At 39.4% G+C, this 27,460-nt stretch overlaps 1 protein-coding gene across 3 annotated transcripts in view; it reads left to right on the top strand.

Moving 5' to 3' along the window:
- Positions 1-11,219, top strand: part of LOC128694185 (uncharacterized) — an 89,145-nt gene extending 77,926 nt beyond the window's left edge. For all 3 annotated transcript variants that reach the window (XM_070093811.1, XM_070093813.1, XM_070093812.1), the window contains exon 7: positions 433-11,219. In XM_070093811.1, the coding sequence (XP_069949912.1) occupies positions 433-528 (96 nt within the window). In that variant the 3' untranslated portion in view covers positions 529-11,219. The remainder of the gene's footprint in view (positions 1-432) is intronic.
- The last annotated feature ends 16,241 nt before the right edge of the window (positions 11,220-27,460 follow it).

The raw sequence follows: 27,460 nt of genomic DNA, 5'->3' as shown, positions 1-27,460 counted from the left end.
GCTGTCTACCACCCTACTACCATAGGATGGTAGTACTTCCCAGGGTGGTTGCTGTCTACCAACCTACTACCATAGGACAGTAGTGCCTCCATGGGTGGTTGCTGTCTCCCAACCTACCATAGGATGGTAGTACCTCCCTCAGTGATTGCTGTCCACCTCGACTACCTCACATTAGAATTAAGATTAAATAAACAGTTTAATGAATGTTAACCACTCTTATTTTGTCTAGATTTAATTAGTCATTATGTACTAGGATCAGTCTGCCTGAGATGCCCGGGCATGATAGTGACTTTCTTTTTACTTAGCAAACCAAAATTGTAATTACACATTGTAACCTTTACAAAGAAATAAAAACTTTATTCTTTATCCTTTTATTGTTTTTTATGTAGGGTTATGATTTATGGTGTTTTAAAACAATGTTTTCCTGTGCAGGTAGAAGCTCTGAAGTCTGTGTCAAGAAGCAGGAACTACAGTTTAAAAGTCATTTACAGTCATTCTAACAAGTTGAATGACAAGATGAATGTGTAAGAACATTCATGGATGGTGTAATTACCTATTTGAGTTAATGAAGTGTGAGCTCCAGCTCTCGGTACCACCTCATCACTTACACCGACTAACTTGATCAAGTGCTGCCATGTTTATTTTGTGACTGCCTGTATGCAGCTAGAATGGAGCTAGCACAAACTAGCTAATATTGCAATTAGTGATTTGTTAAATAACTTTATGAACTATGTTCTAATACAGCGAAAATTATGATTACATAGTGATTTGCTAAAAAAATACATGGATAGTCTTAGCAAATTAACAAATTTCTTTGTTGTAAGTTTTATATAAACCACAAAGATGGCAATAGCTGAGAAATATATTTTAGTGATTTCTTAAAAAAAAAAAAAACTGGGTACATATTGTGGTATCAAACTAACAGCAAATATTGCCAGTGGTCATTTGTTAAAAACTATGTGAACAGTCTGGTGAATAGCAATGAACATTGCTAGTGGTGATTTGTTTTAAATCATGGTAAAAACACGAACTACAGGGGCTCCTAGACTTACGATAGGATTATGTTCTGACAAACTCATCGTAAGTTGAAAATATCGTAAGTCGAATATGAATACAGTATGCTAAATAAATAAGTAAATACACCCACCATCCGACTTACGACCAAGTTCGGTTCTGAGAAACCGGTCGTAAGTCGAAATGGTCGTAAGTCGAACTTTACTACTGAATATCAACAAAACATTTTTGTAATGACTTTATTTTATTGCTTTATTTTGGTATTTCATGTTTTACTTTACTTTTCATGTTGTTAGTACTGTATTTTATACTGTAAGGTTTAGGATAAACACTGTGTACAACACAAATAGTTGGTTATATCCCAGGAATTTGGCATAAAAAACACGGTTGTAAGTTGAGTGGTCATAAGTCGAGCAGGTCGTAAGTCGGATGGTAGGTGTAACTATTGTCACTGAGTAAATAAACAAATAATTACTGTATCTAGATACCAGTACTGAAAAGTAAATAAATGAATACAAGTTACAGACTTTCCGCCTTAATGCTGGGTAATTATCTCGAGTTTCATCTCCAGAGTAATTGCTGTCGCACCATCAAAGTTGAAATACGGTAAGTCGAGGAGCACCTGTATAGTGTATAGTAGCGATAGCAATCAACCTGTCCTTACATGGTGCATCATTGTGTATTATTAATTGTGATATTCACTGTCTTCTCTGAAACCTTTAACTAGACACAGTTTTTCTTAATTTTGAATATTTGTAAATGTAGGCTTTTATAGGCTTATGTTACCTGGCTTGACTTGAAAATTCTGCCCAGGAAATGCTGAGGTCACACTGGAGATTATGTAAGAAAATGAACTGCGTAAGAAATGAACAGGTGATACAAGTACAGCCTCTCCTTGCCCAGCGACACACTCGTTTACCAACAACTCGGACTTACGACGGGCTCTCTGACCAGTATGCATACCTAAATACAGCCTCTCTTCACTTAACCCTTTCAGGGTTTCGGCCGTACTAGTACGGCTTACGCACCAGGGTTTTTGACGTACTAGTACGCCTAAATTCTAGCGCCCTCAAATCTAATGAGAGAAAGCTGGTAGGCCTACATATGAAAGAATGGGTCTATGTGGTCAGTGAGCATGGTATAAAAAAATCCTGCAGCACACAGTGCGTAATGAGAAAAAAAAAGCTTTCACCGTGTTTTTGGATAAAAACAGCGACTTTGCACTATATTTTCGTATGGTATTTATTGTTGCATTCTAGTTTTCCTGGTCTCATTTTATAGAATGGAAGACATATTACAGAAATTGAGATGATTTTGACCGGTTTTACAATGAAAAGTACCTTGAAATTGAGCTCAAAGTAGCAGAAATGTTTGATTTTTACCGAAGTTCAAAAGTAAACAAATCATGCTATGCGTCCAATACACGTCAACTGGTGAGTCTAATATTCTTTCACAAGTGTGCTGATATTATTTATACCATTTCTACACTAATGCAGTAGTCTGCATAACAGTAAATCTTCTATTTTTTTGTGAGAATAAAAATTCAAAGTGGAAAGCAAAAGAATATAAGAGGGGCGTGGGGACGTGACTGATGAACAGAGGAAATGTTATTTTAGTGCCAGGAATGTCTTTCTTGTTTATTCTGGAACCTATTCGGAAATTGGCATCTTTTGAAATTTGTATGAAATTGGCAAAATTGCTAAATTCTGACCACTGTATTGGATAGTTGAAATCGGTAAATGGGTGGTTTCTTGTACTCATTCGATAGAAAAAATGGAGTTCTAGCGAAATAGTTATGATTTTTATCAACTAGTACACTGGAATTGGCCGAAAATAGGGCTCAAATTAGGCAAAATCGCCGATGCGTAAACATCGTCGTGACCGCTAACTTCGCAAGAGCATAATTCCGTACATTTTCCATCAAATTTCATACTTTTGGTGTCATTATGATCAGGAAAAGATTCTCCATCTTTTCATAAGAAAAAAATAATTTTTTTTTTTTTTGAAATTTGGGTGACCCTGAGAACAAGTCTCTGAGAGTGCCTGCCGACCCTGAAAGAGTTAATTAACGAAAGTGTTCCGTTCCTAATACCACATCACTAAATGAGGAGCATACAATAATGGTAATGGGTTTATGTCATCCATCTTTGATATTGCTTTAATGTCACCTTTGCATTTATAACATTTCTGGTATATTTTTAAATGTTTGTACAGTAGTGTACCGTATATTGTAATAAACAGAATAGAGGAAATTGGCTCCAATATACATTATTTAGGTATGCATACTGGTCAGAGAGTTCGTCATAGTCGGAGTCGTCAGTGAATAAGCAAGTCGCTAAGTGAGGAGAGGCTGTAAAGTATGTTAGAGCTGATTTCTTTTATTCTGTGTATGTATTACAGTATACAGTACACTATTGTATGAACATTTAAAAATGTACCAGAAATGTTATACTAATGGTGCAAAGATGACATTAAAACAATATCAAAGATGGTTGACACAAACCAACTATCATTAGAGTATGCTCCTCACTTAGCAACGAATTTGTTTACTGATGTGGTCTTCAGAACTGAACTCCGTTGTTAAGTGAGGAGAGATTGTACAGTACTGGGACAAGTAGAGTACTGACACAAGTTGAGTACTGACACAAGTAGAGTACTGACACAAGTTGAGTACAGCAATACCTCACACAGTACAGCTTGCAACAGTACACGTTATGATATAATTTTATTTTTCAACAAACTGACCATATCCTACTGAGACAGGGTGACCTAAAAAAAAGTTTTCCTTTTTGAATTTAGTAAATTATACAGGAGAAGGCATTACTAGCCCCTTGATCATGACATTTTAGTTTCCTCTTATGACAAGTATGGCTTTTTTTTTATGTAATATGGTTTGTAAATTTAATAATATAAATTTTATGTACCACATTTTATAGCAAACAAGACCATTTCTGTCTGTTTTCTTACATCATCACTCATGGTTTCAAATTAGTAAGTTTAAATTATTTAGGTACAGGTACACTTATTATTTTTATTATTTTAATCAGGGGGGAAGCGCTAAACCCATAGGATTATACAGCACCTGTGGAAGAGGGGGAGGAAGGTATTCTGGGTTGATTCAGGGAACTGGAGCACATATTCGGTTCCCTAGATCAAGAGCCCCTCACCAGCATCAAGGAACCTTCCTTGAGGAGACAGGTAATAATAATAATAATAATAATATCTTTATTTACTACAAGTACATGTACATGGTATACAGGCCTAGCTGACAACAATGACATACTACTGCATAGAAATCCCCTTGTTATGCTCAGCATTTCGGGCAAATTAGGTCAGTGTCCCAGGATGCGACCCACACCAGTCAACTAACACCTAGGTACCCATTTTACTGATGGGGAACATAGACAACAGGTGGAAAGAAACACGCCCAATGTTTCTACTCTGGCTGGGAATCGAACCCAGACCCTCGCCGTGTGAAGCGAGAGTGTTAGCCACCAGGCCACCAGAATTATCCACATAAATTATCATTCATAGTAAGATGTATGTAAATTACCGAGTACAGGTCCACCATCATAAATCCGGCAATCAGACATCTGGTTCCATCAGTTATTCGGCACTAATTTCAGCTAGCATAATTTTAAATTTCCAGGGTCACCACACCAACCTGCTGGTACTGTATGGTTGTGCTACTTGCTGCATAAGTCATTCCAATTTCTTTTTCTCCATTTATTGTTATAACCTGCTTACTTTTAGTAAATATTCGATTCCCAGCCAGGGTAGAAACATTGAGTGTTTCTTTACACCTGTTATCTATGTTCACCCATCAGTAAATGGGTACCTGGGCATTAGTGGACTGGTGTGGGTGTTATCCTGGGACACTGACCTAATTTGCCTGAAATGCTTAGCATAACAAGGGGCTTTCTATATACAGGTACCATCCGACTTATGACCGAGTTCGGTTCCGACCAACTGGTCGTAAGTCAAAATGGACGCAAGTCGAACCTTACTATTGAATATCAACATCACATTTTTGTAATGACTTCATTTTATTGTTTTATTTTGGTACACCTACCATCCGACTTACGACCTGCTTGACATACGTCCACTCGACTTACGATCGTGCATCTGGCAGCTGGGCTGGCCTGGCTGATGCACACAGCTGTACAATATTTGAGGATACTCGCGGCAGCAATGCGTCATGCAGGCAGCATCAGTTTGAGTAACCCTGCCCTATCAGCGGCATCATGCTGTATTAACTGGACAGTAAATTTCACCATGGCCCCTTAGATGAAGTCTGAATCTTGCACTGGAGATTGTGGCAAGAAGGGCTCTTATTCTCGAACTCTCTATTTGCTTTCACTGTTGCACTGTCTGTATCTGTCTGCCTGTATATCTGTGTCTGTCTGTATCTGTGTTACTGTTTATCTGTCTGTCTACCTGTGTGTGTGTCTTTCTGTCTACCTGTGTGTCTGTCTTTCTGTCTACCTGTGTGTCTGCCTGTCTACCTGTGTCTGTCTTTCTGTCTACCTGTGTGTCTGTCTTTCTGTCTTTCTGTCTACCTGTGTGTGTCTGTCTATCTGTGTGTCTGTCTTTCTGTCTTTCTGTCTACCTGTGTGTGTCTGTCTTTCTGACTATCTGTGTCTGTCTTTCTGTCTGCCTGTGTGTCTGTCTTTCTGTCTACCTGTGTCTGTCTTTCTGTCTACCTATGTGTCTGTCTTTCTGTCTACCTGTGTCCGTCTTTCTGTCTACCTATGTGTCTGTCTTTCTGTCTACCTGTGTGTCTGTTTTTCTGTCTACCTGTGTGTCTGTCTTTCTGTCTACCTGTGTGTCTGTCTTTCTGTCTACCTGTGTCTGTCTTTCTAAGTGTGTGTCTGTCTTTGTCTGATTGTCTGTCTCAGAGCCACTCATTAAGAGTGTACTTGGTCTTGAAGATGCCATATTAATAATGATAATAATAATAATCACTGAGGCGCATTAAATGTGTATAAAACGTTAATATAGACATTTTGCTTAATCCATCTATGATTTTTTTTTTCAAAATTATATAATAAACATGCTACATAACATATAGATTAACAAATATGAGATGTTTTTCTGGTCGGCTTGACAGTGTGAACAAAAACCATTCGTGTCCGGGCTGGTAACAACAACAACGTTTGTTTACATAACTCGTGAACCTTCTACACTCTCATTCTCTCTCTCATTTATTCATTTAATCTTGTTTACTCACCTCTCACTCTACATTAAGACTACAGATATTTTAAGGTAAGTAATGAGTTTAATAATAATAATATTATTAATATTAGTACATATGTATTATTGTAATAATAATAATAATAATAATAATAATTATTAATATTATTATTAATTTAGGGCACTGGAGCACAGATCCACTGTATAGCACTTTGTCTGGATTTTATGGGTTATCCTAGGTAATTTATACTATGTATGATAACTTTACTTACGTGTACCTGTGTGTGTGTGTGTGAGAGAGCGAGAGAGAGAGAGAGAGATACAGAGAGAGAGAGACAGCCACATTCAGTCAGCCCATCAGCCAACCACCCACCTGGCCACCCACCCACCTGGCCAGCCAGCCAGCCAGCCAGATACGTATTACACATGTTCCAGAGTTGTTTCTCTTTACTTAGGGTATAGGTTACACAACATTCTGGCAGGATGACACTACCAGTGGTATTCTCCCATTCCACTGTGTCGACAATACATAAAGATAACAGTAACATATGATACTGTATGCAATGTAAAATTTACAATACAGTTCACTACCATGCATACATTATATACAGTACATAAATAATTAAAATATAACAATAAAAGTAAATTATGGTAAAAAAAATGAAATAATGATTGTACATTACATTACAGTATTATGTAGGTAGTTTATATAGGAAAGTTTTGACATTATGCCCTACCCAGTATGTCGGCAATTTTCAAAGGTTCGACTTACGTCTATTTTGACTTACGACCAGTTGGTCAGAACAAAGCTTGGTCGTAAGTCGGATGGTTAGTGTATTTCATATTTTACTTTACTTTTTATGCTGTTAGTTCTGTATTTTATATTGTAAGGTTTAGGATAAACACTGTGTACAACACAAACAGTTGTTTATTTCCCAGAAATTTGGCATAGAAAACACGGTCGTAAGTCGAATGGTTAAATGTCAAGCAGGTTGTAAGTCGGATGGTAGGTGTAGTAGTATTCAAATTCAAATTCAAATTCAAACTTTATTCTCTATAAGTATTACAATGCTGAGTTTACAGAATTTGGTTATTGTGTGGTTTACATGTAGTAAAATAATAATTACAGAGTGTACCACTAGAACGCCTAGCATGGCTAGGCATTTCGGGCAGACTTATATTAAATCTTAGGTTTAAAATGTTACAGAATTATGAGATAAGTTGGTATTATGGCTAAGTGACTAAATACTAGTTGTGAGTTTAGCAATGTGAATGCTTTTGTTTTGGCACAGTACATAGTTTCAGTATTGGAGTATCACAGGCCAACTTTTGACTAGTTAAGATTCATTATTTTGAGATTGAGATTGAGATTTCTGTTTATGGTCAAATGGGTGAGTGAGTGTAAGTGTGAACCACCAGGTGGTATTCGTATTATTAGTTGACGGGGTGTATCAGGGAGATAAGATGTTTTCTGATGGTAGTTTTGAAGGTGATGAATGTGTCTGCAGTTTTGGAATTTTCAGGTAGGGTGTTCCAGATTTTAGGGCCTTTGACATACAGGAGGGCCCCACTTATACGGCGGGTTAGGTTCCAGGCTACCGCCGTAAAGTGGAACACCCTTTTTTTTCCACTTACAAATGCATACAAACACTAGATAACAAGTTTACACTAACATATATTATGTTAGCAATAGAACCAGGCATCAAAAAACAATAAAAAAGTACAATACACACATAGTGCACTCATTACTTACCTTAAAATATTTATAGTCTTAATCTAGGGTGAGACAAGTAGTATTTATTGTAAGAAATCAAGTGTGGTATGTATTGTAATAGCCAGGCTACCTCACCAGGCCACCCCACCCACACATACTATTCTATGATATTTAAGCATCCCAGAGCGATAAAATGTATATACAGTTCACTCATTACTTACCTTAAAATATAGGGTGAGATGAGTAGTATTTATTGTAAAAAATCAAGTGTGGTATGTATGGTAGTCAGCCAGGCTACCATACCAGGCCAACCCACCCACACATACTATTCTATGATATTTAAGCATCCCAGAGCGATAAAATGTATATACAGTTCACTCATTACTTACCTTAAAATATAGGGTGAGATGAGTAGTATTTATTGTAAAAAATCAAGTGTGGTATGTATGGTAGTCAGCCAGGCTACCATACCAGGCCAACCCACCCACACATACTATTCTATGATATTTAAGCATCCCAGAGCGATAAAATGTATATACAGTTCACTCATTACTTACCTTAAAATATAGGGTGAGATGAGTAGTATTTATTGTAAAAAATCAAGTGTGGTATGTATGGTAATCAGCCAGGCTACCATACCAGAGAGAAAGAATGAGTGCATGAGAGAGGACAGGCGCAGAGTTATGTAAACAAACCAGGCGAACGTAAGTTTTGTAAACGAAGTGTACACGTCTGGTTTGTGTACAAGTTACATTGTGTACAGGTTGTCTCTACATTGATACGGTAGAATAAATAAAGAAGAACACTCCCATTCTCATGTAACATCATTTTGAGAAGAAATGATGCTCTGAGTGAAGGCAATGGAAGTAAGTCACTCTGACTTTTTTGGGTTATCCTAGGTTCTCTACACATATGTTGTTATGTATTTATGTTATGTATCGTGTTTATTATATAATTTTGAAAAAAATATCATGGATGGATTAATGAAAATGTGTATATTAACGTAATATACAACATTTAATGATACACCGAGCTCAGACAGCGTAAACAGACAAACTGAACAGGTTGTGGACGATCACTCGGTCAGGCGAAATACATAGACAGTATTAATACGTGTCCAGTTTTAGTTCATTCATGTACATTTGTAAGAGTTTGTGAAACTTTTACCTTATAATATTTTTATTATTATTATAATAATTAAATCACGAAACAAATACTCTTACACTGTGTACAAGTTAATACAGAATTATAGCTATAAAGTGAAGGCATACGAAAGGAATATTTTTCTACAGTTATCCCTAGTAACAGGTGACGGGCTAGAGAAAACGTAATTCTTTCGACACTTCTACAAACCGTTTGGTAAACATCTCATATATATTTGTATAAATTTTTAAACTGTGGGTGCATGCATCATGTTTGTGTGTTACATAATGTGTTTCTTATATAATTTTGAAAAAAATATCATAGATAGATTAAGGGAAATGTCTATATTAACGTAATATGCAACATTAATGCGCCCAAGAGATTATTATTATTACTATTATTATTATTATTATTATTATTATTATTATTATTATTATTATTATTATTATTATTATTATTGCATCAAGAGTAGAGAGACTCTTAGTGATTTTAATGTGTACCTACATGCCAGCACAGTGTGTAAGTTTATTTAGGTACAGGTGTACACAAGTTTAATTATCAAGTACAATACATATAAAATATACAATAACTTTAAAACACTTGAAATTTTGGAAAGTTTCCAGACATAATAAGGAGATGTGTTCAGGGAGAATGTAAACAAACTCGGTGGGCCGCTGTGACCGTATTAGAAAGACAGGTGGGGGGAGCCGTATAGCGAGTTTTGGTCATAATTTTAAATGTCCGTATTAGTGGAACACCGTAAAGCGAAACGCCGTAAAGTGGGGCCCTGCTGTACATTGAATTTTTGTAAAGGTTTAGTCGGACACGGGGAATGTCATAGAGATGTTTGTGTCTGGTGTTGTGCCTGTGGGTTCTGTCACAACTATCAAGAAAGCATTTTAGGTCAAGGTTAATATTGGAATTTACTGATGTCAGCTAGGCCTGTATACCATGTACATTTAGTAAATAAAGATATTATTATTTTTTTTCTCTGTTCTTTGTTGGGCTATCTTATTGAAACTGGGCAATGTATGATGGAAAGGTACTTAACATACTCCAGAAATTTAAAACATCAGACAATAAATAACGGAGTTCACTTCTCAGCCATTAACGGCCCCTTAGCAGTATATTTTTGTATGGTTTTTATGTTGTATTCTCGTTTTTTTGGTCTCATTTGATATAATAGAAGATATATTACAGAAATAGATGTGATTTTAAGAACATAAGAATGGAGGAACACTGCAGAAGGCCTACTGGGCCATGCAAGGCAGGTCCTTATTAAAACAACGTCTACCCAAAGCTAACCAAGAATTTACTCCTGTACCCAATGACACCAATCAAACCCAGCCCCTCCCACTCATATACAGTGGTCCCTCGCTTTTCGTAGTTCCCGGCAATCGTAAATTTCGCCAATCATAGGGTTATTTTCGTATAAACATGGACTCGCTTTTCATAAGTTGACTCGCGAGTCGTAATTTGTCCTGGACGCATACCCATGGCGTGAGCCATGGCAGCAGCCAGTCTGGCATTGTTTACCAGTGAGCGAAGGTCCCCTCACGTGCTCCAGCAAAATGTTTCATAATATTCCATTTATTTTAGTGCTTGCAAGTACTAAATAAGCTACCATGGCTCCAAAGAAAGCTCCTAGTGCCAAGCCTGTGATAAAGAAGGTGAGAAATACAATTGAATTTAAGAAAACCATCATTGAACAATATGAAAGTGGTACAAGTGTGGCCAAACTGTCCAAGATGTATAAGAAACCCTACACAACCTTATTTTCCATAGTGGCCAAGAAAAAGGAAATCAAGGATGCTGTTGTTGCAAAGGGAGTAACTATGCTGACAAAAATGAGATCACCAGTACTCGAAGAGGTTGAGAAGTTATTATTGGTGTGGATAAATGAGAAAATTAGCAAGAGATACTCTTATGACTTCAATTATTTGTGAAAAGGCTAGGCAATTGCATGAAGATTTGGTAAAGAAATTGCCTGCAAATAGTGGTGATGTGAGTGAATTTAAGGCCAGCAAAGGTTGGTTTGAGAGATTTAAGAACCGTACTGGCATACACAGTGTGGTAAGGCATGGTGAGGCTGCCAGTTCGGACCACAAGGCGGCTGAAAAATATGTGCATGAATTCCAGGAGTACATAGAGGCTGAAGGACTGAAACCTGAACAAGTGTTCAATTGTGACGAAACAGGCCTCTTTTGGAAGAAAATGCCAAAGAGGACCTTCATTACACAAGAGGAAAAGGCAATGCCAGGACACAAGCCTATGAAAGACAGGCTGACGCTAATGTTCTGTGCTAATGCTAGTGGGGATTTCAAAGTGAAGCCATTACTAGTGTACCATTCAGAAAATCCCAGAGTGTTCAGGAAAAACAATGTTATGAAGAGTAAATTGTGTGTGTTTTGGAAATCTAATAGTAAGGCATTGGTCACGAGGGAAATTTTCATCGAGTGGTTCAATGAAGTGTTTAGCCCTGGAAAAGAAATTGGATCTCAAGTGCCTGCTAGTAATGGACAATGCATCTGCTCATCCTCCAAACTTGGATGACCTAATTTTCGAGGAGTTTGGGTTCATCACAGTAAAGTTCTTGCCCCCGAATACCACTCCTCTCCTCCAGCCCATGGACCAGCAGGTCATTGCAAACTTTAAAAAACTCTACACAAAAGCAATGTTTCACAGGTGCTTGACTGTGACCACAGACACTCACTTGACCCTAAGGGAATTTTGGAGAGAACACTTCAGCATCCTCCTTTGCATAACCCTTATAGGTATGGCTTGGGAGGGAGTGACTACCAGGACTTTGAACTCTGCCTGGAGAAAATTGTGGCCATATTGTGTCGACAAGAGGGATTTTGAAGGGTTTGGGACTGACCCTGATGAGCCTATTTTTTTATTTTATTTTTTTTTTATTATCACACTGGCCGATTCCCACCAAGGCAGGGTGGCCCGAAAAAGAAAAACTTTCACCATCATTCACTCCATCACTGTCTTGCCAGAAGGGTGCTTTACACTACAGTTTTTAAACTGCAACATTAACACCCCTCCTTCAGAGTGCAGGCACTGTACTTCCCATCTCCAGGACTCAAGTCCGGCCTGCCGGTTTCCCTGAATCCCTTCATAAATGTTACTTTGCTCACACTCCAACAGCATGTCAAGTATTAAAAACCATTTGTCTCCATTCACTCCTATCAAACACGCTCACGCATGCCTGCTGGAAGTCCAAGCCCCTCGCACACAAAACCTCCTTTACCCCCTCCCTCCAACCTTTCCTAGGCCAACCCCTACCCCGCCTTCCTTCCACTACAGACTGATACACTCTTGAAGTCATTCTGTTTCGCTCCATTCTCTCTACATGTCTGAACCACCTCAACAACCCTTCCTCAGCCCTCTGGACAACAGTTTTGGTAATCCCGCACCTCCTCCTAACTTCCAAACTACGAATTCTCTGCATTATATTCACACCACACATTGCCCTCAGACATGACATCTCCACTGCCTCCAGCCTTCTCCTCGCTGCAACATTCATCACCCATGCTTCACACCCATATAAGAGCGTTGGTAAAACTACCAATTATAAAATATTGTAAAATCAATTACGGCACTGGGGAGTTCCATGGGGTTGGATGTGAGTTTGGAGGATGTGGAAGAATTGGTGGAAGACCACAATGAAGTGCTCACCACTGAGGAGCTGCAAGAGCTTCAGCAGGAAGAGCAACACATTGCAGCTCAGAATCTTGCTGCAGAGGAGGAGGAAGAGAGATGGAAGAAGGTGCCTTCTTCAGAAATTAAAGAGATTTTTACTATGTGGGATAAGATGGAAAGCTTTATGGAGAAACATCACCCTAACAAGGTTGTTGCAAGCCATATTGGCAACATGTACAGTGACAAAGTCTTGGGCCATTTTAGGGAAATGTTAAAGAGCTCTCTCCACAGTTATTTTGCGAGACAGGACTTCAGTGACTATCAAGCTGGTCCTAGTGGCATTAAGAAACAGAGAAGACAAGCAACCCCAGAAAAGCAATTGGTACCTGAGGTGTTGCTGGAAGGGGATTCCCCTTCCAAACTATAAACAATCCACTCTCTCTACTCCTCCAGTCTCCCATACACTAAGAAGAATCTCCAATAAAGGTAAGTGTTATGCTATTAATGTTTCATTCATCATTTTCCATTGTATTGTTTATGTACTACATGTATATTTCATGTAAAAAATTTTTTTGTTTTAATTCTTCTGGGTGTCAGGAATGGATTAATTGTATTTACATTATTTCTTATGGGGAAAATTGATTCGCAGATCGTAAATTTTGTTTATAGTAACGGCTCCAGGAATGGATTAAATTACGAAAAACGAGGGACCACTGTATCTGTCCAATCTCTTTTTAAAGCTACCCAAGGTCCTAGCCTCTATCACCAAACCTACCCAAGGTCCTAGCCTCTATCACCCTACTGGGAAGATTGTTCCATGCATCCACAACTCTGTTAGAAAACCAGTACTTACCTATGTCCTTTCTAAATCTAATTTTTTCCAACTTAAATCCATTATTTCTGGTTCTTACCTGGTTTGACACCCTCAGTACTTTATTAACATCTCCTTTGTTCATGCCCGTCATCCACTTATACACTTCAATGATATCTCCCCTCATTCTACGTCTCTCCAGAGAGTGGAGATTTAAGGCTTTAAGTCTGTCTTCATACGAGAGATTCCTTACACAGTAAATCATTTTAGTCATTCTTTGTATGTTCTCCAATGAATCTATATCCATCCTGTAGTAAGGAGACCAAAACTGAGCGGCATAATCCAAATGAGGCCTCACTAGTGAGGTATAGAGCTGTAAAATAACTTTTGGACTTCTGTTACTTATACATGTACTTCTAGAGATAAATCTTAGTAATCTGTTAGCCTTGTTGCACACACTAAGGCACTGCTGTCTTGGCTTTAGATTTCTGTTTACCATGACTCCCAAGTCTTTTTCACATTCTGTATGATCAGGCTCTACTTCACCTAGATTATAGCTTCGAGGGTTATTTTCATTACCAAGGACTAGTACCTTACACTTATCCACATTGAACTTCATCTGCCATTTTTCAGACCAAGACATTAATTTGTCCAAATCCTCCTGGAGTTCATTGCTATCCTCCTCAGAATGAATTATATGGCCTGTCTTTGTATCATCAGCAAATTTACTCATGTCACTTGTAATCCCTTCATCAAGGTCATTAATGTAAATTATGAACAAGAGAGGGCCTAAAACTGATCCTTGTGGAATGCCACTCGTGACTAATCCCCATTCAGATTTCACCCCATTAATGGTAACTCTATGCTTACTATTAGTAAGCCATGCCTCTATCTATGCTAAAACTTTACCTCCTATACCGTGAAGGCTTTACTAAAATCCAAATAAACCATATCATATTCTTTATCACTGTCCACTGCCTCAAATGTTCTAATGAAGAATGTCAGTAAATTTGTCAAGCAGGAATGACCTCTCGTGAACCCATGCTGAGATTCATTAATCAAATTATGCTCTTCAAGGTGACTTCTAATAATGTCAGCTATAATTGATTCTAGTAACTTGCCCACTATAGATGTCAGGCTTATTGGACGGTAATTTGAAGGAGTGGACTTATCCCCTGATTTGAATATAGGAACCACATTAGCCATCTTCCACAACTTTGGCACAACACCAGTAAGGATGGACGCATTAAATACACTCGTTAATGGCTGACTAAGCTCCATCTTACATTCCTTAAGTTCCCTGGAAAACAACTCATCGGGTCCCGGGGACTTATTTTACTTCAGTTTGTCTATCTGTTTAATAACCATGTCCCTCGGGACAGTAATATTAGTTAATTTAAATTCATCAGGAACTAAATAATTGTTAATTACTGGAATCTCAATGACATCTTCCTGTGTAAAAACTGACAAAAAACAGTCATTAAATAAGGAACACATTTCCAGTTCGTTATCCATCAGCTGTCCATTCCCAATTTTCAGAGGCCCTACTTTTTCCTTCACCTTCATCCTATACACTTGAAAGAACCCCTTTGGATTAGTCTTTGATTCATTAGCAACTCTAATTTCATAGCCATGTTTAGCCTTTCTAATCCCCTTTTTTGCTTCTCTTTTAAGTTGAACATATTGGTCAGTAAGGTTAACCTCTCCTCTTCTGATGTGCCTATAAATTCCCCTTTTCTCCCCTAATAGATAGTTTAGCCTCCTGTTAATCCATTTGGGATCATTATTATTAGACCTAATTTCTCTCTGGGGAATGTATATATTCTGAGCATGGTATACATTATTAACCCTTTCAGAGTTTCTGACGTACTAGTACAGCTTACGCACAAGGGTTATTGACGTACTAGTACGCCTAATTTCTAGTGCCCTCAAATCTAGCAAGAGAAAGCTGGTAGGCCTACATATGAAAGAATGGGTCTATGTGGTCAGTGTGCGCAGTATAAAAAAATCTTGCAGCACAGTGCGTAATGAGAAAAAAAAACTTTGTCCTTGTTTTTGGTTTAAAACAGTGACTTTGCACTGTATTTTCGTATGGTATTTATTGTTGTATTCTAGTTTTCCTGGTCTCATTTTATAGAATGGAAGACATATTGCAGAAATTGAGACAATTTTGATTGGTTTCACAATGAAAAGTACCTTGAAATTGAGCTCAAAGTAGCAGAAATATTCGATTTTTGCCAAAGTTCAAAAGTAAACAAATCATGCCACGCGTCCAATACACATCAACTGGTGAGTCTAATATTCTTTCACAAGCGTGCTGATATTATTTATACCATTCTACACTAATACAGTAGTCTGCATAACAGTAAATCTTCTATTTTTTGTGAGAGTAAAAATTCAAAGTGGAAAGCAAAAGAAATGGAAGACGGGCCTGGGGACATGACAGATGAACAGAGGAAATGTTATTTTAGTGCCAGGAATGTCTTTCTTGTTTATTCTGGACCCTATTTGGAAATTGGCATCTTTTGAAATTTGTGAGAGATTGGCAAAATTGATAATTTCTGACCACTTTATTGGATAGTTGAAATCGGTAAATGGGTGGTTTCTTGTACTCATTCGATAGAAAAAATGGAGTTCTAGCGAAATAGTTATGATTTTTGCCAACTAGTACACAGGAATTGGCCAAAAATAGGGCTCAAATTGGGCAAAATCACTTATCCGTAAACATCGTCGACATGACTCACGAAATCATAATGACACGATTGCAAACAAACCACACCGTAAACATCATCGAGACCACTAACTTCACGAGAGCATAATTCCGTAAGTTTTCCATCAAATTTCATAATTTTGGTGTCATTATGATCGGGAAAGGACTCTATTTTTTCATAAGAAAAAATAATTTTTTTTTTCTGAAAAATTTTCAACCCTGAGAACAAGTTTCAGAGAGGGCCTCTCGACCCTGAAAGGGTTAAGAAAAAAAATCATAGATGCAGATCCCTTCATAATCATAAGTATGATCATCGTCAATAAAATCATTAGCTAGATAACCCCAATCGAGATTTGACAGGTGTTCCCTAAGTCCATTATAATCAGCAGAACGAAAATCAGGGATTTTTACCGTATTATCATTATTCTTGTATTCCCAGTTAATGCTAAAAGTGATGGATTTGTGATCACTTGCGCCAAGCTCTTCAGTGATCTCCAGATTATTCACGAGTGTTTCCTTATTTGACAAGACTAGGTCTAGCAAATTATTACCCCTGGTAGGCTTTGTTACACACTGCTTCAGAAAACTGTTTCCTGAACTGTTTCCATAAAGTCACTGGACTCTAGATTACCGGTCAAAGAATTCCAGTCAATTTGACTAAAGTTAAAATCCCCTACTATCACTATGTTATTGTGTCTAGAAGCCCTAACAATTTCGTTCCAAAGAAGTCTCCCTCTATCATGATCCAAGCCTGGAGGTCCATATATTACACCTAGAATTAGTTTTTCTTGACCTTCTACAAACTCTACCCAAACAGATTCTGTTACTGTTCCATCTATTTTTATACCTGGTTTTATGCAACAGTTAATATTTTCTCGAACATATAATGCAACTCCTCCCCCCTTCCCATTACATCTATCCACATGGAAGAGCTTAAACCCCTGAATATTATACTCAGCAATCATATCCCGACTCTTTAAATCACACTATGTTTCAGTTAATGCAATGACGTCAAAGTTCCCAGCACATGCTACCAAACGTAGTTAATTAATCTTATTTCTTGCACTTCGACTGTTAGCATAAAACACCATTGTGTTTTTTCTTCTGTACATTTTTCCTATTCACCTTTGTTTTTACACAATTTCTGAAATTATCATTACCCAGAGTTACTCCATGACAGTTACTATTAAGATCCTTAATATCAGAGCATAAGTCAATATATCCATACTCATTATTTATCATTTCTAAACCCATACCTCTAACTAATCTTAGTTTAAAGTGCTGACAACCCCCTCAACTGAGCTAACAAGAAAACCCACACCTGCCCTGGATAAGTGAACCTCATCCCTGGCATACATATCATTTCGGCCATAGAAGTTGTCCCAGTTGTCAATGAATGGTATTGCATTATCCTTACAGCGTTTATCCAGCCAACAATTAATACCAATTGCTCTGGACAACCATTCATTTCCAACACCCCTTCTTGGCAAAATGCCACATATTAAAAACCATTTGTCTCCATTCACTCCTATCAAACACGCTCACGCATGCCTGCTGGAAGTCCAAGCCCCTCGCACACAAAACCTCCTTTACCCCCTCCCTCCAACCTTTCCTAGGCCGACCCCTACCCCGCCTTCCTTCCACTACAGACTGATACACTCTTGAAGTTATTCTGTTTCGCTCCATTCTCTCCACATGTCCGAACCACCTCAACAACCCTTCCTCAGCCCTCTGGACAACAGTTTTGGTAATCCCGCACCTCCTCCTAACTTCCAAACTACGAATTCTCTGCATTATATTCACACCACACATTGCTCTCAGACATGACATCTCCACTGCCTCCAGCTTTCTCCTCGCTGCAACATTCATCACCCATGCTTCACACCCATATAAGAGCGTTGGTAAAACTATACTCTCATACATTCCCCTCTTTGCCTCCAAGGACAAAGTTCTTTGTCTCCACAGACTCCTAAGTGCACCACTCACCCTTTTCCCCTCATCAATTCTATGATTCACCTCATCTTTCATAGACCCATCCGCTGACACGTCCACTCCCAAATATCTGAATACATTCACCTCCTCCATACTCTCTCCCTCCAATCTGATATCCAATCTTTCATCACCTAATCTTTTTGTTATCCTCATAACCTTACTCTTTCCTGTATTCACTTTCAATTTTCTTCTTTTGCACACCCTACCAAATTCATCCACCAATCTCTGCAACTTCTCTAAAGAATCTCCCAAGAGCACAGTGTCATCAGCAAAGAGCAACTGTGACAACTCCCACTTTATGTGTGATTCTTTATCTTTTAACTCCACGCCTCTTGCCAAGACCCTCGCATTTACTTCTCTTACAACCCCATCTATAAATATATTAAACAACCACGGTGACATCACACATCCTTGTCTAAGGCCTACTTTTACTGGGAAATAATTTCCCTCTTTCCTACATACTCTAACTTGAGCCTCACTATCCTCGTAAAAACTCTTCACTGCTTTCAGTAACCTACCTCCTACACCATACACCTGCAACATCTGCCACATTGCCCCCCTATCCACCCTGTCATACGCCTTTTCCAAATCCATAAATGCCACAAAGACCTCTTTAGCCTTATCTAAATACTGTTCACTTATATGTTTCACTGTAAACACGGGGTCCACACACCCCCTACCTTTCCTAAAGCCTCCTTGTTCATCTGCTATCCTATTCTCCGTCTTACTCTTAATTCTTTCAATAATAACTCTACCATACACTTTGCCAGGTATACTCAACAGACTTATCCCCCTATAATTTTTGCACTCTCTTTTATCCCCTTTGCCTTTATACAAAGGAACTATGCATGCTCTCTGCCAATCCCTAGGTACCTTACCCTCTTCCATACATTTATTAAATAATTGCACCAACCACTCCAAAACTATATCCCCACCTGCTTTTAACATTTCTATCTTTATCCCATCAATCCCGGCTGCCTTACCCCCTTTCATTTTACCTACTGCCTCACGAACTTCCCCCACACTCACAACTGGCTCTTCCTCACTCCTACAAGATGTTGTTCCTCCTTGCCCTATACACGAAATCACAGCTTCCCTATCTTCATCAACATTTAACAATTCCTCAAAATATTCCCTCCATCTTCCCAATACCTCTAACTCTCCATTTAATAACTCTCCTCTCCTATTTTTAACTGACAAATCCATTTGTTCTCTAGGCTTTCTTAACTTGTTAATCTCACTCCAAAACTTTTTCTTATTTTCAACAAAATTTGTTGATAACATCTCACCCACTCTCTCATTTGCTCTCTTCTTACATTGCTTCACCACTCTCTTAACCTCTCTCTTTTTCTCCATATACTCTTCCCTCCTTGCATCACTTCTACTTTGTAAAAACTTCTCATATGCTAACTTTTTCTCCCTTACTACTCTCTTCACATCATCATTCCACCAATCGCTCCTCTTCCCTCCCGCACCCACTTTCCTGTAACCACAAACTTCTGCTGAACACTCTAACACTACATTTTTAAACCTACCCCATACCTCTTCGACCCCATTGCCTATGCTCCCATTAGCCCATCTATCCTCCAGTAGCTGTGTATATCTTACCCTAACTGCCTCCTCTTTTAGTTTATAAACCTTCACCTCTCTCTTCCCTGATGCTTCTATTCTCCTTGTATCCCATCTACCCTTTACTCTCAGTGTAGCTACAACTAGAAAGTGATCTGATATATCTGTGGCCCCTCTATAAACATGTACATCCTGAAGTCTACTCAACAGTCTTTTATCTACCAATACATAATCCAACAAACTACTGTCACTCAACTGTACTCAGTTGTTTAGTTTAATATGTTTATTATGCACCCCATACCCATCCTGTGGGCAGTAGTCAAAAGATTACAGAGGTACATAATTGGTCCAGGGACTGAACTCCAAAGTTTTGAGAGCTGAGCAAGTTACAGAGGTAATGAACTCACAATTTACAAAGGTAATGAACTCACAGTTTACAAAGCTAATGAACTCACAATTTACAAAGGTAATGAACTCCAGGTAGGTCTGGTCACAATCATGACAAATTACAAAGGTATTTACAGATTACAGAGGTACATAATGGGTCCAGAGACTGGGCCCCCAAAGTTTTGATAGCTGAACTAGGTACAAAGGTATTGAACTCACAAGTTACAAAGGTAATGAATCATATAAGAATGGTTACTTACGTTTATACATGGCTACAATCATAAATTATAGAGTAATGAGCAATTCACACTTCCACACCCGGTCACAACTGTAATGAGTTATTGGTGCAAATATTGATTGTTGAGTCACACACACACACACACACACACACACACACACACACACACACACACACACACACACACACACACACACACACACACACACACACACACACACACACACACATACACACACACAGAAAAAAAACTCATGGAGACAATAACAGATGCAATCTTCCCACCAGGATACCAGATCATGAGGAAAGATAGAAGGGGCAGGGGAGGAGGTGGGGTTGCTCTGCTCGTAAAAAACAGATGGAAATTCGAGAAAATGGAAGGCATAGATGAGACGGGAGAAAGAGACTACATAGCAGGTACACTTCAGTCTGGGGAACACAAAGTGGTCATTGCAGTGATGTATAATCCACCACAGAACTGCAGGAGGCCAAGAGAGGAATATGAAGAGAGCAACAGAGCAATGGTGGACACACTTGCTGAGGTGGCAAGAAGAGTTCATTCCAGCAGAGCAAAGTTGCTGGTTATGGGGGATTTCAACCACAGGGAGATCGACTGGGAAAACCTGGAGCCACATGGGGGTCCTGAAACATGGAGAGCCAGGATGTTGGACGTGGTGCTGGAAAACCTCATGCACCAACATGTTAAGGACACTACCAGAGTGAGAGGGGAGGATGAACCAGCAAGATTGGACCTTGTGTTCACCCTGGGCAGCTCAGACATTGAGGACATCAAGTATGAGAGTCCCCTAGGAGCTAGCGACCACGTGGTTCTGTGCTTTGAATACATAGTAGAGCTGCAAGTGGAGAGAATAACAGGAGTAGAATGGGAAAAGCCTGACTATAAAAGAGGGGACTACATAGGGTTGAAGAACTTCCTGTGGGAGGTCCAGTGGGACAGAGAACTGGCAGGAAAGCCAGTAAATGAAATGATGGAATATGTAACAACAAAATGCAAGGAGGCAGTGGAAAAGTTTATTCCCAAGGGCAACAGTAACAATGGGAAGACCAGAACGAGCCCCTGGTTTACCCGACGGTGTAAGGAGGCAAAAACAAAGTGCAATAGAGAATGGAAAAAGTACAGAAGGCAGAGAACACACGAAAATAGGGAGATCAGTCGCAGAGCCAGGAATGAGTATGCACAGGTAAGGAGGGAGGCCCAGCGACAGTATGAAAATGACATAGCATCGAGAATCAAGACTGACCCGAAACTGTTGTATAGCCACATCAGGAGGAAGACAACAGTCAAAGACCAGGTGATCAGATTAAGGACAGAAGGTGGAGAACTCACAAGAAATGATCAGGAGGTATGTGAGGAGCTGAACAGGAGATTTAAGGAAGTTTTTACAGTAGAGACAGGAAGGGCTGTGGGAAGACAGCACAGAAGGGAACATCAAGAGGGAATATACCAACAAGTGTTGGATGACATACGAACAACTGAGGAGGAGGTGAAGAAGCTCTTAAGTGACCTTGACACCTCAAAGGCGATGGGACCAGACAACATCTCCCCATGGGTCCTTAGAGAAGGAGCAGAGATGCTGTGCGTGCCTCTAACCACAATCTTCAACACATCCCTTGAAACTGGGCAACTACCTGAGAAATGGAAGACAGCTAATGTAGTCCCCATATTTAAGAAAGGAAACAGAAACGAGGCACTAAACTACAGACCTGTGTCTCTGACATGTATTGTGTGCAAAGTCATGGAGAAGATTATCAGGAGGAGAGTGGTCGAACACCTGGAAAGGAACAAGATTATAAATGAAAACCAGCATGGGTTCATGGAAGGCAAATCCTGTATCACAAACCTCCTGGAGTTTTATGACAAGGTAACAGAAGTAAGACACGAGAGAGAGGAATGGGTAGATTGCGTTTTCCTAGACTGCAGGAAGGCCTTTGACACAGTTCCCCACAAGAGATTAGTGCAGAAGCTGGAGGATCAGGCGCATGTAAAAGGGAGTGCACTGCAATGGATAAGGGAATACCTGACAGGGAGGCAGCAACGAGTCATGGTACGTGAAGAGGTATCACAGTGGGTGCCTGTTGCGAGCGGGGTCCCACAGGGGTCAGTTCTACGACCAGTGTTATTTTTGATATATGTGAACGACATGATGGAAGGAATAGACTCTGAAGTGTCCCTGTTCGCAGATGACGTGAAGTTGATGAGAAGAATTAAATTGGACGAGGATGAGGCAGGACTGCAAAGAGACCTGGACAGGCTGGACATGTGGTCCAGTAACTGGCTTCTCGAATTCAATCCAGCCAAATGCAAAGTCATGAAGATTGGGGAGGGGCAAAGAAGACCACAGACAGAGTATAGGCTAGGTGGACAAAGACTACAGACCTCACTCAGGGAGAAAGACCTTGGGGTGACCATAACACCGAGCACATCACCGGAGGCACACATCAACCAAATAACTGCTGCAGCATACGGGCGCCTGGCAAACCTGAGAATAGCGTTCCGATACCTTAATAAGGAATCGTTCAAGACACTGTACACTGTGTATGTTAGGCCCATACTGGAGTATGCAGCACCAGTCTGGAACCCACACCTGGTCAAGCACGTCAAGAAGTTAGAGAAAGTACAAAGGTTTGCAACAAGGCTAGTCCCAGAGCTCAAGGGAATGTCGTACGAGGAAAGGTTAAGGGAAATCAGAATGACGACACTGGAGGACAGAAGGGTCAAGGGAGACATGATAACGACATACAAGATACTGTGGGGAATAGACAAGGTGGACAGAGATAGGATGTTCCAGAGAGGGGACACAGGGACAAGGGGTCACAACTGGAAGCTGAAGACTCAGACGAGTCACAGGGACATTAGGAAGTATTTCTTCAGTCATAGAGTTGTCAGCAAGTGGAATAGCCTAGCAAGTGAAGTAGTGGAGGCAGGAACCATACATAGTTTTAAGAAGAGGTATGACAAAGCTCAGGAAGCAGAGAGAGAGAGGACCCAGTAGCGATCAGTGAAGAGGTGGGGCCAGGAGCTGAGCCTCGACCCCTGCAACCACAATTAGGTGAGTACACACACACACACACACACACACCTCAAAGGCAGTGGGACCTTAGAGAGGAAGCAGAGATGCTGTGTGTGCCATTAACAAAGATCTTCAACACATCCATTGAAACTGGGCAACTCCCTGAGGTATGGAAGATGGCAAATGTAGTCCCAATTTTTAAAAAGGGAGACAGACATGAGGCACTAAACTACAGACCTGTATCACTAACGTGTATAGTATGCAAAGTCATGGAGAAGATCATCAGGAGGAGAGTGGTGGAGCTCCTGGAAAGAAACAAGTGTATAATTGACAACCAGCATGGTTTCAGGGAAGGAAAATCCTCTGTCACAAACCTACTGGAGTTTTATGACAAGGTGACAGAAGTAAGACGAGAGAGAGGGGTGGATCGACTGCATTTTTTTGGACTGCAAGAAGGCCTTCGACACAGTTCCTCACAAGAGGTTACTGCAAAAGCTAGAGGATCAGGCACACATAACAGGAAAGGCACTGCAATGGATCAGAGAATACCTGACAGGGAGGCAACAACGAGTCGTGGTACGTGACGAGGTGTCAGAGTGGGCGCCTGTGACAAGCGGGGTTCCACAGGGGTTAGTCCTAGGACCTGTGCTGTTTTTGGTATATGTGAATGACATAACGGAAGGGATAGACTCAGAAGTGTCCATGTTTGCAGATGATGTGAAGTTAATGAGAAGAATCAAATTGGACGAGGATCAGGCAGGACTACAAAGAGACCTGAACAGGCTACAAGCCTGGTCCAGCAATTGGCTCCTTGAGTTTAACCCTGCCAAATGCAAAGTCATGAACATTGGGGAAGGGCAAAGAAGACCACAGACACAATATAGTCTAGATGGCCAAATTCAAATTCAAATTCAAAGTTTATTCTCTGTAAGGATTACAATGCTGAGTTTACAGAATTTGGTTATTGTGTGGTTTACATGTAGTAAAATACTGATTACAGAGGGGGCCACTAGAACACCTAGCATGGCTAGGCATTTTGGGCAGACTTAGATTAATTCTTAACTTTAAAATATTACAAATTATGAGGTAAGTTGGTATTATGGCTAAGTGACTAAATACTAGTTTGTGAGTTTAGCAATGTGAATGCTTTTGTTTTGGCACAATGCATAGTTTCAGTATTGGAGTATCACAGGCCAACTTATGACATTAAAGTTTTATCACCGATGTCATCATTGCTTAGTTCATCTTAAGTTAATTTTAAGCCAGCCCGTAATGCTATGCATAGTATAAGTGGCTTTGGCATACTGCTCTTTTCTGTATTTTTTGTACCTCTGTATGTGTGCACAAATTTTTAAATAAAATAAAATAAAATAAATAAAATAAATTATTAAATAAATAAATGAATAAATAAATAAATGCTGATTGTACAGCAATGCATGCAACCATACGACCTGTTTTTGTAATACTCATTTGTGCTTGTTATCTGTTTACAATAATGTTTTACCACTGAATACTTCATTGCTTAGTTAATCTTAAGTTAATTTTAAGCCTGCCTGTAATGCTATGCATTCAAGTGGCTTTGGCATGCTGCATTTAACTGTATTCTTTTGTACTTCTCTGTATCATGTTCAAATTAATAAATAAATAAATAAATAAATAAATAAATAAAATTATTTTAAGATTGAGATTGATATTGCTGTTTATGGTCAAATGGGTGAGTGAGTGTAAGTGTGAACCACCAGGTGGTATTCGTGTAGTTAGTTGACGGGGTGTATCAGGGAGATAAGATGTTTTCTAATGGTAGTTTTGAAGGTGATGAATGTGTCTGCAGTTCTAGAGTTTTCAGGTAGGGTGTTTCAGATTTTAGGGCCTTTGACATACATTGAATTTTTGTAAAGGTTTAGTCGGACACCGGGAATGTCATAGAGATGCTTGTATCTGGTGTTATGCCTGTGGGTTCTGTCACAACTATCAAGAAAGCGTTTTAGGTCAAGGTTAATATTGGAGTTTAAGGTCCTGTAGATGTAGATTGCACAGTAGTAAGTGTGGATGTACTGAACAGGGAGTAAGTTTCGATCTATGAAGAGTGGGGAGGTGTGTTGCCAGGGATGGGATTTAGTGATTATTCTTACTGCAGCTTTTTGTTGGGTTATTATTGGCTTTAGGTGTGTTGCTGCAGTTGATCCCCAAGCACAAATAGCATAGGTGAGGTATGGATAAATAAGTGAGTGGTATAGTGCGAGAAGGGCATTTTGCGGCACGTAATATCGTATCTTGGAGAGGATCCCAACCGTTTTGGATACTTTTTTTGTGTTGGATATGGGTGCTGAAATTCAGGTTGTTGTCAAGGTATAGGCCTAGGAATTTGCCCTCATTATGTCTGACAATTAGAGTGTTGTCGATCTTAATGTTAATTTGCGCAACTCCTGCTCTGCTACCAAACATAATATAGTAGGTTTTGTCAGTGTTAAGCGTAAGTTTATTGGCTGTCATCCAAGTGGATATTTTGATCAGCTCCTCATTAACAATGGTGTTGAGGGTGGCAAGATTAGGGTGAGAGATGACATAAGTCGTGTCGTCAGCAAAGAGAATGAGGTTCAGGTGTTGGGATACGTTTGGAAGATCATTGATGTATATGAGGAAGAGCAGGGGACCAAGGACACTTCCCTGCAGAACTCCAGTATCAAGTGGCCGTGTTGTTGATGCTGTATCTTTAATGGTGACATACTGATACCTATTAGTAAGGTAAGATTTGAAATATGCAAGTGCATGGCCTCTTATACCATAATGGTCAAGTTTGTGGAGTAGGATGCCGTGGTCTACTGTGCCAAAAGCTTTTCTTAGGTCAATAAAAATTCCTAGTGGATATTCCTTATTTTCCAGTGCTGTGTAAAGCAGATATAGAATTTTTATAATTGCATCATTAGTGCTTTTATTTTTTCTGAATCCAAATTGGCAGGGGTTGAGTATGTTTTGTGCCGTTATAAATGAATATAGTCTCCTGTGCACGAGTTTCTCAAAGATTTTGGATAGCAATGGTAAGTTTGATATTGGCCTATAGTTGTTTAAATCTGTAGGGTCACCACCTTTATGTATTGGTGTAACCCTTGCTGTCTTGAGTAGTTTCGAGAAGGTGCTAGTTTCTAGTGACTTGTTAAAAAGTAATGAAATAGCATGCGAAAGGACATGGGCTGCTCGCTTGTACAGTAATGGTGGGACATGAGACAGATTCCCCAAGTTATTTTTAAGTGACTTTATAATCTCGGTGACTTCCGTGGGCTCAGTTGGTACAAGATAGAAGGAATATGGGAAATTCCCATCTAGGTAGTCCCTGGCATGGGCATTGGTACGTGGGATTTTATTGACGAGGTTAGATCCTATGGTTGAGAAGAAATCGTTTATCTTGTTAGCTGTGTCAGTGGGATGCAGTGGTGTTTCATTAGGTTTAGTTAGGACAATATTCTTGTTTTTTTCAGTTTGTGGGTCCCTAGAATCTGAGAGAGTGTTTTCCAGGTCTTTTTTATATCTCCTCTTGTGTCAGTGAATCTGCTGAGTAGTATAGCTGTTTGGCTTTCTTTATTACTTTGGTGAGAACTGATGAATAGTGTTTAAGAATATCTTTGTGTATTAAGCCCTGTCTATATTGCTTTTCATATTGGTGTTTCTTATCAATAGATTTCAGAATGGTGCTGGTTAGCCATGGGCAACCAAGCTGTTTGTTTGTGATCTGTTTCATTTTTATAGGACAAAGTTTGTTGTATAGTATAAGTAATTTGTTAAGAAAAATGTTTGTCCAGTCATCAATACCATTGGCCATGGAGAATTCTGTAGTCCAGTCAACAGTCTCTAGGTCAGCTGTGAGATTCCTTATTGAGGCCTCGTCATGGAGTCTAAATGAAACTTTGTTGTATTCAAGTGGTGGTTTACTAATGTTTGTCAAGAGGAAGGTAGGGTAGTGGTCTGTAGTGCTATCTGTGATTATCCCTGATTTAAGGGGGGCTAGTATATT

Source organism: Cherax quadricarinatus, chromosome 43 (assembly GCF_038502225.1).
Source record: "Cherax quadricarinatus isolate ZL_2023a chromosome 43, ASM3850222v1, whole genome shotgun sequence".
Taxonomy (NCBI): Eukaryota; Metazoa; Arthropoda; class Malacostraca; order Decapoda; family Parastacidae; genus Cherax; species Cherax quadricarinatus.
The sequence above is the reverse complement of the archived record's forward strand: the minus strand, read 5'-3'. Positions and strand labels throughout refer to the sequence as shown.